Below are 14,341 nucleotides of genomic sequence, written 5' to 3'. Positions count from 1 at the left end.
TCAAACAATAATGAATATGCTACTTATAATGGCATAGGGAGACTCCATATGAAACTGTTAAATTATTTATTTTCTTTTTCTGGGAAGATATGTCTGTGTCTCTGTGTCCAAACAAGAGTTCCTTAAGATGCCTGAACCTCTTAAGTTGTTTTTTAGTCCTGTGACCTTCTTCCTCCTGCTTGATCAGATGCATTACGCCTCCCATGAAGTCCAAAGTGTAAGACATTTATATCAGCCTTTTGAAGCAAAGAATGTTACCCAGTGGGCTTTTCCATCTATCAGTATAAAACAGACATTGTCACATTATGCCTGGTAAAAGAGATTTTAACTGTAAATCCAGGCATGCTGGTAGGTACATGGGGGAAGCTGTATTCCTTTTTTCACCAAAGTAGCCAGATTTTGAGTGATTCAGCATGAGTATAGCCTTTAGAAATATCTTTTCTGTGTGTGAGAGAGAGATTCTGCAAAGGAGAACTGCATTTGAAAATCTTTCATGTGTTGATCCATTATTGGATAAAATTGAACTCCTATACAGAACCTTATGTTCTTCAATTCAAGAGAATTTACCTATATTCAGAATGTGGAGCCACCGAAACATACAGAAACAGATTTGTCTGGAAGCCTGTTTTTCTCCTCAGTTGCACCCTCATCAGTCAATGTCTGTAAACAAGTTGTCACATCTAAATTTGAAACAAGCTTACAAAGCAAAAAGCTTAGTGCTTTGTAATTAACGATTTGTATGCTGAGATAATTGGCAACTGGTGAGGAAGGCTCACCAGTATAATATATAGCTAATCATTGGTGGCTTGACAGTGTGACAAAAGAGGATACGTTATGAAGCTTTTACATCAAAATTTTCAGGAAATGTCAACAGCATGGTTATATTTTCATTAAGTTTTTTCTTTCTTTCCCATACATTGCTTTTGTTTGTTATAGTCACTTGTTACCTTGTCTCTGGATGTACAATCTATCGTTATTTGTATAGGATGCAACAATATGGGGCTGCTTAATTACTGGATACTTAAACATCACAACACAATACACAGTGTTAGCTTTTACTAAACGTTACAAATTAGATATGGAAATTACTGATATTGGAGTGCTAGTACAAAAATAATCTCACAGTAAAAGCTGTGGAACTGCCTTGATCAAGAGAAAGAAAATATGTTATATAAAGATATTTCTTCTAACAGATCCTCAAGCCTACTTCCTTCTGCTAATCACTGCAGTTTCGTCACCTTTCTTTTCCAGGAAGTGGCTTTTGGGCTCTGTAAGATTTACTGTTTAAAACCATGAACTTGTCAAGTCACTAAAGTTGCCCGGTAGACTGCTAAGTGCAGAGTTGGCATAGAGAGTCCATGTACATTCCTGCCTGCAGCACTGGACTAGGAAGGGCTTTTACAGCAGGATGGGGAAGAAGCCAAAATATCTTTTTATGACTGCCATGTGGTACTTTTGATGCAAATTATGGAAGGTACCAGTCTGACTTACAGGTGAACTTTAGAAACCAAAACTAGGTGTCCATTCTTAGCCTCTCCTCTTTCTTCTTCAGTAGGAAGAAATTACTACTCGAAGAGGCACTCTTCCTCACAACTGCCCCAGCCAGATAGGAAAGCAGATAATGAAGCCTCCAGAAGCATCCCATCCCCTTTCTTCTGAGTGATTTTGTCAAGTTGCTGCAATAGAACATAAGCGACAGTTTCTAAGGCAGCTCAGCTCCCATTAAGGTTGTGGGAGGTTGTTGGGATGTCCTTTGCCTTTTCAGTGTGTGGGGCTGGAGTATGTTCTCAGTCCACTGTCTGCTATGAAAGGGCTGTGTTTATACATTGAGAACATACATTTGAGAAGCGTATGGATAAATGTCAAAGGGCATGGGTTATGCCCAGAACATGATAGAAACTGTTTTTTGTGCCTTGGAAGTTCTGACAATGTTGGGAATTTTGGAAGCAGAGCCTATTCCTGTCTGTGACTCACAGGTCTGATTTGCCTCCAGAACAGCAAGGCAGAGGCCAAAGACCCATTGTTGGGATCTGTGGACCAGCCCGTTGTGAGGATGGAAAATTTTCAGGTAATGAAAATGTTTTCTTGCTGTTATGCTGTCTTTAACTAGAAATATATGATTGCAATTAAATTAGGTTGTAAATATGAATTCAAAGCATGTTTATGTAAAAAAAAAAATAATAATAATTAAATGTTCTGTAGTGCTTATTGTATTACTGCAATATTTCTCCAATATTTATGGTCTTGGACAGCTGAACTAGAATTAAATCCATAAGCTCACCAGCTTCTTTTTACATTAAAATGCCTTATGCCACGTCAACATTAGAAATATATTCTATTTATCCTCTGTCCAAAAGACAAGTAAGCAACCAAGAAAACAAAAACAAAAACAAAACAAAACAAAAACAAAAAAAAAAGGGAAAACTTTGTAAGGATTATAGGCCTCAAATGCTTTGTTTTAATATCAGAAAAAGACCACAAAATCTAAGAGGTTTAAAAAAGTGGCATTCTGTTCTTATTTTACTGCCAGTCATACTGCTAATCTGAACTACATAATTGCTTTGCCTAACAGAAAGGAGCCTTTAAACAGACAAGCCAATATAAATACTGAGAATGGAGACAGCTCTGTTTAATAACAGCAAACATGTGCATAGAAGTATTTGTTTACCTCTGCTCATTTATGTCAAAATCAATTGTAATTAAACAGGAATACAACCACAGAAGAAGTACTTTAGCTGATTGTTCTTATCAGAAGTATCATATAGCCATAGTCCTTAGGACGTGTCAAAGAAGCCCATTATTTTCCTCTTCTAATAAATATCTACATACCATCCTTACAGTTATTCAGTAAAGGCAATTGCCTGTCTCAAATCCAAAGTTTTTCAGGTGTATTACAGGAATTGAAGTTTTGAAAGGGATAGTTATTTATATTCTCCTTTGGACATGAGCTGTTTATTGTTCATCTGTTTATACATATGTACAGAAGATACAGGTCATGTCTATTTTAAGTTATTAAAATACACAAAACACTTCATTCTACTAACCTAAAGGAAATACTGTTCCTTTCCAAGCCCTTCATAACATGTTTGTGGTCAGATCAGAGAAATATGCGCTACAGAACATATACCTTGTTTCATTACTGAGTCAATTCTTAGTGGAAATACTTTTAACAATGAACACAAATTCACAAAATCAAGGGTAAAATGATAGAAAGTCAGTGTGAACTGTATATATGCATTCAAATATTAGTCTCTTTCTTTGTAAAGCAAAGCAAGGGTCAGTAAATACGTGAATCACTGCCTCCTGTGTAATGCAATGAATAATAGAGTATTTCAACAGTGAAGGTGGATAGCAGTGTCCAACTACAAGCTTCAGAAAGAATATACACTTTTGTTGATCAGTCCTCCAGTGTATTTTTCATTTGGAGCTGTTATCATTGAGGCATTCCAGTGAACCATCCCTGAAAATTATTGATTATTTTTTAGCTTCCGTATTTACAGAAAAGAAGAGGAAAAAAATCACATCTATTAGAATGAGTTATTAATGTGGTAGTAAAAACTAAGTGTCACCTGTTGTAAGAGAGGTAAGGAGTAAATGAGCAGGACGTCTGGAGGAGTAATTTGCGTTGCCTAGGTCAATCCAATATAACAAAATATTCACTATTAATTATGTATTTATTTATACAAATACTAAATTAATCTTCACTAATGGGCACATGTTTGTAAAGAGGAACACTTTTGTTTTACATTTTGTGAGTAACAAACTCTTGGAAAAGAATGGACATGAATGACAATTTACCAAGTCAAATCTTATAAATTATGACCCAAATTGTGTCTGCTTTGCTTCACTTCAAACACAATTTGATAAAAGCATTTACAAGTTTAGGGAGAAAAATGATTTTATATATATATGCTTGTGTATGTCCAGGCTTTTGTGAAGGTAACATACACATACATACAAACATATATTTTAAATCTGATTTTCGTTATGCTCAGACTTTCACATTCCTCATTGCATTACATGGTGTACTTTTATACAGACTACAGTTTTCTTCATCTTACGAGGTATATTTCTTGGAAGTTTTTATATGCTGAGGTTTTATGTACAGGGATTGCTTACTTTTTGTTTGCTTTGCAGCTTCATGTATGTGTGTGCAATTAAAATAATTAGGGCCCAACTTAGTTGGAAAACTATTAATTTATGAAGTCAGTTTGGCTACAGTAAGTCACTGTTGTGTTTTTTGCTTTTCTTAAGATAAAAAATTACAAATTTCTGTGTTATCATTATGCTAATTTTATGTGATTAATAAATTCAATTGCAATATCTCAGTTTTAGCCATTGAAGGAAGCCAAATATCCAAAGCATTAATCAATTAATTAGTAAAATATGTTTACAGTGAAATCAGTACCTGTATTTAAAGGTATTCATAGTATTTATGAGGAAAGAATAGAAAATTAAACAAGATCATCTTTTGCAACAAACTTGATACAGAATGCAGACGTTAATTACTAACTTCTCTATTAAGGCAGAATAAAATACATAACGTGTCATAGGTTACACTAAAATACATACCTTGCATTGCAGTTTATATTTTTCCAACATATTTTTTTTCCTAAACCATCTTAAATTTCAGTACAGTAAGTTTCCTATCTAGGTGACTATTGTTTCCAGACAGCTTCTTTCTTCTTTCTTTTGATGGCAGATAATTTAGCAGCTCTATTTTTGTGTGTGTTCTCCCTGAAGTGCATGAAGCACTTCTGACTGTTTACCCTTAGAGCTCCAGAGAATTTGGAAAACCTCTAGGTTGCTTCTGTTTATTGTACACTCTTGCACTGTTAAAGGTTTGTTTTCAACTCGAGGAAGACAATCATAGAAATAAAGACCAATGTTGCATATTGCTCTACCAGCGCATCTTGATGGACAATGCAATGTTTTACCTATTTTATGTATATATATTTATATATTTATATATGTGCCTTTAAATTTATTCAGTTTTCTCACAAACACTAATTTGGCCTTTGGTGGTGATAGTTCATTTCATATTTGTAGTTTCTACTGCTAGTACTAAGTGGGTCTGCTCTATTTTTCTCACTGTCTGTTATATGTAGCAGGCAAAATTACAAGCTAATAGTGAGATGAGTGGCTTATAATGTATGATAATCAATATTTGAAATCCATTTCCCACAGCGTGATGCAAAAAATGTGTAGTGAAAGATGCAGATTTTCAAAACTAGAATATTGAAGCTCGTGAACCTGCCATGAATAGGTGCTTTTTACTTCAAGGTCAATCAGGATATTTTTCTTCACAAAACTGCCTTCTTTTTTTGGCTTCATATGTAATTCTCTCACTGCTAAGGTGCCCGAGGATCGGAAATGGAAAACTAGTCAATACTATGAGTATGAATGTAATCCTGCTGTAGCAAATGCAGGAAGTGAGAAGGGAAAAGAAGATGTGACATGCAATATACATGATATATATGCTATATGTTATATATCTCTGCTACTTAAAGAGATTGCCAGTAAAATTTGTATTTTTACTGATGCCAATGAATACTGCAAATACTGTAAGTTATCCTCATATTCAGCGTATGTGTGCACACATGAAGTAATAAATTCAAATCATAGAACATAACTCAGTGACAAAATTAAACAAATCAGTTTTGAAAACCTCAAAGCATAGTTTTTGGCACACTACTAAGTATCTAGTGTAGTTATTGCATTTCCAGTGGCTGAGAACTTCTCTGATCTCCATCTTTCATCTCAGGTTTGCTCATTTCAGTCTGTTTGGGGAATAATTTTATTAGCACAGTACAGCCAAGTTTTAAAATGAGACTGGAAAAATGAATCTCTTATTACATAAGTTGTTCAGCTCTGCATTTTATATGTATATAGGTTGCTTTGAAAGTAATGCCTCCTGTTTATTTCCATGGAAACTACAACAGATATGAACAATACAATAACACTGTCTGAAAGAGCAAACCTGAAGCTGCAAAACACTATTTTTCAATGCAGACACTACCCTTAGCTATGCATTTTCACCAGTGATGAACAAGAGACTGAATGCCATGATCATAAAAATGTGTACGACCATCCAGAATCTGGTTTGTCTTCCGTGTCACTGTCACCTCTGCTGGAATGTACCACCTACCATCTCACTGTGCTTATACTCCTTGATCTCTGTAACCATTCAGCAAACATTGATGATATCAATTGGAGTAACTTTTTCTGCATGTAGTTCAATAACATCCCTTTGTTTCATATGCACATTCCTGTCAGACATCATTTTGTCAGAGTGCCTCTCTGCTGCCATCTGTCACACAGCAACAAAATGCAATGAAATAGTGGCAGGGAGATTCAACCTCTATTGCCATACCATCAACTGACATTAGCCTCTGATGTCATGGGCCAAGGTAATAAAATAGGAGATACTACTTTTGAAGCAGCCTTTGTATATATGTTGAATGTAAAAAATGGAAAATTATGAAAGATAATTTTAAGTGGCTAAAGGGCTGTAAAATCTGTGAGCTCTTAATGCATTAAATATGATTATTATGTTTTACAGACAGTACTACATTCTATTTATGTATTTATTTGTTTTCTGCGAGATATAAAGGAAAAAGATTATTTCTGCTTTCATGAAATAATTTAAAAGAGAGCAAAGTGATAGGGAGAAATCTTTGTTCATTGATTATGCAGTACAGAGCATTTAACAGCTGCTAACAAATGCATCATCTTTTTTTTATTATTTTATTTAAAGGAATTGAAATTACATACATTAAAAAATGATGCAAAATGCAGATAAATTTGCAAAATAATACAGTTAGTTAGCAAAAATAAATTAATTTCCTAGAGAATCCTTTAAAAGAACCAAAAATTTTACTCAGCATTGTAGTGCATTCCATATAAGAGTATGAAGCAGTTATTACTTCTCACTACTATCTAGACCCACTTTTAATGCCAGAGGCTATATTTACCACAAATCCATTCTCTAGTATTCAGACAAAGAGAAAAAATAGCAGAAACAATTTAGAGAAAATATCTGCAAAATCTAAAATTTCAGAATTATTATGGAAAGGTCTTGGTTTGCATTGGCCTTGGAGCACTTTTTTTTTTTTTTTTTTTTTTTTATAGTTTATTTCTGTTGGATTTCTATGCATAATGAAACCTAACCAATCTTTTTTATTATCTATTGCCCATTCCCTGTTAAAACTTGAAAATTTGAAACCTTCTTTTCTAGTATTTTTGCTCTATATATCCCATTTAGAATATTGTGATTTGATTTGTTTGAAATGCAGCAGCTGTTTGAAGCTGTGGAAGCTCTAGGAAACAAGATCCAAAATCTTAGTGGAGGTGAACTAATGGTTGGAATGAGGTGTCTAAGTTTTCCTTCATATGTATGAAATTTATAACTACATTTTTCATTAAGCAATTGTCCTGTATTTGTTGTGCCTGCAGGCATGAGTGCCAATTTCATCTTATTTGAGTGAAGCAAAATCAGAACTTTTCCTAGTTCTGTCAGTGTATTGCAGTGTTAGGGCTGGGAATGTATTTTCATCTTGCTTTTCATTATGACTACTTCAGCTTGTATTGTACGCTAAAATCAGCATGAAGTTTGCTTATCCTTGGAGATCCCCTACAGATTTTATCTTTAAAGCATGCATGTTATATTCTTTTCCTCAAAAATCACTCTGTATCCTTCTCTAACTGTACTTCATTCTCTCTTGCTTTTGTTATTTCTTTTCTGAAAATCTTACCATTCTTAGATTTAAGGAAGAAAGGAAGGAAGTATTTATACAGAATTAGAATTTTTTTTTTTAAGAACTGTATTAAAAATTCATAGATCTAAGTAAATTTTGAGTAACATATCATTTTCTTATCACAAGTAACTAAATATGTTAGATTTAAAACCAGACAAGCCCATAAAATAAACCAAAGCAAAACAAAACAAAACACAATGAAACAAAAGTAAAAACCAAATTGAATTGATTCTTTTTTTTAAAATTTATTATTATTATCATTATTGTTGTTGTATTTATTTCATTTATTAGACTAGATATTAGGAAGAAATTATTTACTGTGAAGGTGGTGAGACACTGGAACAGGTTGCCCAGATTGGCAGTGGATGTCCCCCACTTGTAAACATTCAAGGCCAGGCTGGATGGGGCTTTGAGCAACCTGTTCTAGAGGGTGGTGTCCTTGCCTATAGCAGGGCGTTTGGAACTAGGTGATCTTAAAGGTCCTTTCCTTCAAGATTTTTCCCTTAAGACCCAAACCAATCTATGATTCTATGATTCTATGAATTATCTCACTCCAATTCAACTGATCATTGTGATGTAAGACAATTTTGAGTAAATTTAAACCATATTGTATTCACGTCTTTTTATAAATGTGAACAAATTTATTTACACTATTGGATACTCACAAAAGTAATGATTCTTCTATGTCAGGTTTATGCAGTGCAACTGGAATTTAAGGCATTTTGTACGTACTGAATTCCTCAAATCAAATTTGAAACCACTATGTCCACTCTGTTGATCAAAATACTTAATAGCAATGTGTGGCTGATCAAAGCCCAGAGATACTAAAAGGATTTATGGGGTCATGATTGATTGGAGAGTACTGAAAAAATCAAGGAAGAAGTGAAGGTAATTTGCATCATAGCTGTCATTCCTGAGAAAAAAAGTAAACAAGACAAGAACAACCAACCTTCACAAAATCCTTGTTTAAAGCACATTTCTGGAATTTTCCTGCTTCCTGAAATTGAGTTAAGGTCATGTATACAATTTCAAAATGGTGAGTAGTGGTTCAAACATATTCTGTTACTTCAAAAATGCAGTCAAACTAAGGTTTTTAAAGCTTTGTAGCATGGGAAGTATTAAAATTTATGTTCTAGAAATGTAGTGAATTAATATATATATATTTAACTGTATTCTTTGAAAGAAATAAGAATATAGAAATCCTACAATCATTATCATTTCAAATAGTATGTCATAATTTGTCATTCTTCCAAATCGTATGTATTGAGCAAATCCATTTTCAGTTATTGCACCAAAACAAAAATGGTAAAGCTGATTACATGATCCATACTCATGTCTAATAAAATTGCAATATGTGCTTTTTGACAAGCTTATATTTAATTCATTCTGATGGAAAATTCTAGTTCTCTGTTCTCAGCAGGAAAAGTAGGCTTTTTAAGAAAACCTTTTTATTTCGTGACTGTCATACAACATAACAATTACAAAAGAAATGGAGGTGACAAGAATGAAAAGCCAGCTTGCTGATTCTTGTGAAGTGTTTGTATTTCCAGAAAGGCAGTCATTGCTCAGTTATTTGATTTGAAAAATTAATCCTGATAATGCCTTTTGAGTTCTTTAAGTACTGCTCACTATTTTCTAGGATGAGTTTTACAGAACAAAGCCTAACAGATTTCTACAGCAGATTAGTTTACAGCTGAAGCTCAGTTCCTCTGAGAATGATTCTCTAATGACCCCTTTTTACTTCCACTGGGCTGTGTGAATGCTTTAATACATAGAGAATAGCATTAAATAAATCTAATGTCTCGACTAGTAGATCTATGCCATCCTTCTGAAATATTTTAATTATAGCTTTTCTTTTTCTCCATAGTTAAGACACCAGATGTCAAGTAAGTCCATCACAAGTTGATCATAGATACTTCATTAAAGAAATCCACTTATAACTAGAGTTTTTCTCTTTCTCCTTTGTTTTACAGAACAAGAAGAATGTGTTAACTGCACAGATGAATGCAGAGTGCTTGGTCATTCTGACAGATGTTGGATGCCACAGTTCCCTGCAGCCAGCCAGGCTGAGAATGCAGATTATCGCACAAATCTCTTTGTACCCACAGTTGAAGCTAATGTTGAGACTGAGACTTACGAAACTGTGAACCCCACTGGGAAAAAGACTTTTTGTACATTTGGGAAAGACAAGAGAGAGCACACTATTCTCATTGCCAATGTTAAACCTTATTTAAAAGCCAAACGTGCCCTGAGTCCTCTGCTTCAGGAGGTTCCCTCAGCATCGAGCAGCCCAACCAAGACATGCATTGAGCCTTGCACCTCAACAAAAGGACCTCTGGATGGTTGTGAAGTGAAATCAGGAGCCTTGGCTGAACCAAACAGCCAGTACTTGTCAACTGACAGTCAGTATCTATCGCCTAGTAAACAGTCAAAAGACGCTCCCTTCATTACATCAGATCAGATGGCTAGGGCCTTTGCAGATGTGCATTCCCGAGTGAGCCGAGACTCGAGTGAGATGGACTCTGTTCTGGAACAGTTAGATCGTTCAGCCCGGGATCTAGGCAGGGAGTCGGTGGATGCCGAGGAAGTTGTGAGAGAAATAGACAAGCTCTTGCAGGACTGTCGGGGAAATGACCCTGTGGCCATCAGAAAGTGAGGGGGAAAATAAGGACAGGCTGGCAGTTACATTCCTCTTCTGCTGATTAAAACTAATTAAAAAAAAAAAAATAAAATCCCCTGGTTGTAACAGATTTACAGGAATGAAGGAAGACCAATGCTGCTTTAAGGCTTTTAGTGAACATCTGAAGTACCCACAAGTATGTTCTTTTCACTGCTCTTTCTTTTTGACAGATAACACTGGTTTCATTTTGACCAAACTTTCATTAGGACAGAGTCAAGTACACAAAGAACTATATGAATAAAGGAAAGACGGTGCCATTTTGACAATCTGATAGAAAGGTGTGAGAAAGGTGGAATGGAAATACGTCTGATACTTTAAGACTGTCCTCAATAGCTGATGCTGACTTTACTGTTTACGTATAAACCCCAAGAAAAACAGGGTTGAATATTTCTATTCTGTGGTGGATTGCCAGCAGTCACCACAGGCTTCTACAGAAAGTCCTAAAAGAGTTCTTGTAGTAGTCCAAGCGACACCAAACATTAACATTCATTTGTGGTAAACATTTATGTACAAAGTTATCTGCCACAAATAAGAGAGGAAAGAAAAAAAAAAAGAAAAAAAAAAAAAAAAAAAAGAAGAACAAGAAAACAAAAACAACACCATTCCAGATCATTTTTCAACCAGACATATCCTGATCATCAGTAAAACACTTCATATCATATTAAGATTAAATGTAAAATGATATAGTCCATCTTGTCCTGCACACACATCAGCTAATTCACTTGAAGAAGAAGAAAAAAAATAGTATCTATTTAGCATTTTAGTGTCCAACAAAACTATAAATAGTTAGTAGTAAGTTAAAAAGAAAAAAGAGGAGAAAAATATCTTTTAAAAAGTTACCTTTCAGGCTAATACACAAAATAAATTAATGTTCTTAACACTTTTTAATTCATTTGTGGACACTAAAATAGCTCAGGAAAGTGAAAATGTCTTAGACATCCACACAAATCACACGATCATATAAATGTGCAAATGTAAGAAGATTCAGTGTGTTTACATCAAATGACATATTTTTATTGATTTATTGCAGATTCAGTGCATATGAGCCAAATTGTTGAGTGTATAAGAGCTATATTGTGTATTTTATTAAATTAATATATAGTTGTGTTGCAAAAATATTTGGGCTTATATTGTAAATGGCAAGTGTTGCCTCGGTAGCTGTCGAACTCTATGAGTTTTGTTTTTTTCTGCTTCCTTTTCCCCATGGATTTTGGGAAGCAGTGGCTCAGAGCAAAGTCTCTTGTTTAATGTATGGTCTACGAAGTACTGCAGTACATAATCTGTTCAAAATGTGTTTGAGTGGAGCTAACTGAATGGCCTACAAATATATCCATCAGTCATGGTTTTGTGCAAGTCCTTGTAGAAGCTTCTATTGCAAACTCATGTTTATTAACAAAAATTACTCTTGAACCAACACCTGGAACCTTCTTATTTATTTTGATTTGTTTTATTTTGTTTTCCCCAAATATGTGTAACCAGCCTGTTTAGTGCAGGATATTTGATTGACTTCTTAAGAAATGTCACTCTTTTCAAAGTTTTGATATTTAGCTGAGAGATCTGAAACGTATGTCAGTGCCAAAACTTGTCAAGGCATAGCAGTATTTTCTCCGTTTCTTTAGACTGTGCAATTGCATCCTGCAGTTCTAATTATATACTGTAAATTTTGGGGGATTGTTTCTGGTTTTGTTTTCATTTGTTCTGAAAAATATTTGCAGAATAATTTGGGAGAGCTTCAACTTTTTTATTGTGTTTTCTAAGGGTATTTCTATTGCATTTGAAAAATTCAAAATTGCCTTCAGATGAAAGTTTAAAAAAAATCGACCGCATTCAGAATGAATGTGGTTCAGAACAAGAAAAAAAAAATGTTTAGCTCAGGATCTGTCCCCTGTATGCTTCAGATATTGTGTTGGACATAAAACTACAGCACATTGTTTGAAAACAGCACCTGGTTAAATTAAACAAAAGCTCTACTATAAAAACATATATAAAAGATTTTATTTAATTTTGTTTCACAACCTCAAATATCACAAAGCCATACTTTTCATCAATTCAAGGAATAATATTCATCCAACTTTCTTTTTTTGTGTTGGTATTACCATTAAAGGGTGATATCACTTAGTCCTACAATTAATTGTCTTTGGTTGTTGGAAACACCCATTCCAGTTTGCTCGTAGCTCCTGCTGTTAAAAAAAGTCTATGAATACATGTAAGCAAATGATCTTGTACATGTTTTATCAAGCTACTCTCCATGTTTTGGACAATTTATGTAACTAAAATGTGGTGTTGTCTGTGTTATATATATTTCTTTCTTTTTGGCCAGAAGACCCAAGATTGATTTTGCTTGATAGCTTGATAGCTTAAAATTCCATAGTGGAGAGGATTTCTTATTGTTTGAACAGTCTTTTATACGTATTTCTGTGGTGCTCATCACTTCAGTGTCTGCGCACCAAGTCTTTAGCTCTGCCAGTGAGATCCATTATTCAGCAAAATCTAAGCCAGTATGTAAATGCAGTCAAGTGATGGAGATTTGTGTATTTTATAAATGATTTTAACACTGAGTAACCAATTGTACAATTCATTGTATATGTCTGAAGACATAAAACCACAATATTCTGAGAAAGGGCTGTGCCAATGTAAGAGGAATTTACCTTAAGGCTCTCTGTCACTAGTGATTTACTAGCTTTAGTTGTTTAACACATTATCTGTATTTAGTAGTGATTATTTATTTACCACTGAGATAATTCAGAATTCATGACTCACAGCTTCATGGAAGAGTTTAGGAAATCTTACTTTTATTTAATTTGGCCGACAACTGCCTTGTGTTGTAGATTTTTAGCATACGGCTTCCAGTAAGCATATCCCTGGTTAAAAAATCTGTTTCATAATTTAGAATTGATACATAATGTATCAACAAACAAGCAGAGCATATACAATGTGAGTTTTGCTGTTTGAGTCAAAATGAATATGATTATGTGTGAAGGAAGTGTCATCCGAAGTACCACAAACAAAAGAATTAGAATATTTTTTCTCTCCTTGGTATCTTTGCAATCACCACTGTAGAAAGAGACAGCAATGGAAGACAAAGTCGATTTTTTTCTCTCATTCCTTATGTATATGTCTTATAAAACTGAAATAAAATATCTGTCACATGACTATAGAGAGAATGATTGAGCTAAGGGAAAGCAAGTTAAAAAACTAATAAAACTGTACTGTACACTGTGAATAGAACATAAGGCATTCTGTTTTATTTTGTTTATTATTTTTATTTTTTAGATTAATGAAATCGAACAACTGAAAGTTCCTTAAAAGACTGGTCAGTCAAATCAGGACTCTAAATCAGATCTTTTCTTTCCTCCTCTTCTTTCCTGGCATACTTATCAGGAAAGAGTCTTCTTAACTATGATTTGCCACTTGAGGTATTAGGCTTTGAAGTCCAAGCCATATCCAGAAGTCAAAAATTGCTCACATGAAGCAGGGTACATCATTCAAACAAACTTTCAACTCCTTGTTGCCTAAGGAAAGGGAAATTGCTTAGGTCAAAAATGAGTCTGAAACCAAGCATAATGTGCACCCATTCATTATTATTTAATTACTCTATTTTGAGATTAGGAGGTGATTATTGTTCCATTAATTGAAGTGGGAGTTTTGGCTATCAAGATTTATTGAAGTGTAGCTGAGTGAAACTTGATTAAGATTTTGACTTCTCTGGCCCAGTAGTGCTACAGGTTGGCATTTGCATCTATTAGTCCCTGTCTCCCCATATGGCTCAAAGTTGCACCAATGACTAGTGAATGACACATACACACTAAAAATAAAACAAACAGAAACAAGCAAACAAACAAACAAGTAAAAGCAAACAAACAAAAAAATCCACAAACAAAAGCAGCATACATTGTATTAATTA

At 34.2% G+C, this 14,341-nt stretch overlaps 1 protein-coding gene across 2 annotated transcripts in view; it reads left to right on the top strand.

Annotated features, from left to right (window-relative positions):
* PCDH17 (protocadherin 17) overlaps positions 1-13,896 on the top strand; it is an 85,686-nt gene extending 71,790 nt beyond the window's left edge. For both annotated transcript variants that reach the window (XM_052705564.1, XM_052705563.1), the window contains exons 4-5: positions 1,994-2,068; positions 9,731-13,896. In XM_052705564.1, coding sequence (XP_052561524.1) covers positions 1,994-2,068; positions 9,731-10,413 — 758 coding nt within the window. In that variant the 3' untranslated portion in view covers positions 10,414-13,896. The remainder of the gene's footprint in view (positions 1-1,993; positions 2,069-9,730) is intronic.
* The last annotated feature ends 445 nt before the right edge of the window (positions 13,897-14,341 follow it).

The sequence above is a fragment of the Tympanuchus pallidicinctus genome, unplaced genomic scaffold (genome assembly GCF_026119805.1).
Source record: "Tympanuchus pallidicinctus isolate F22 unplaced genomic scaffold, pur_lepc_1.0 scaffold6, whole genome shotgun sequence".
In the NCBI taxonomy this organism is placed as follows: Eukaryota; Metazoa; Chordata; class Aves; order Galliformes; family Phasianidae; genus Tympanuchus; species Tympanuchus pallidicinctus.
This window is presented reverse-complemented; position numbering and strand designations above follow the sequence as displayed.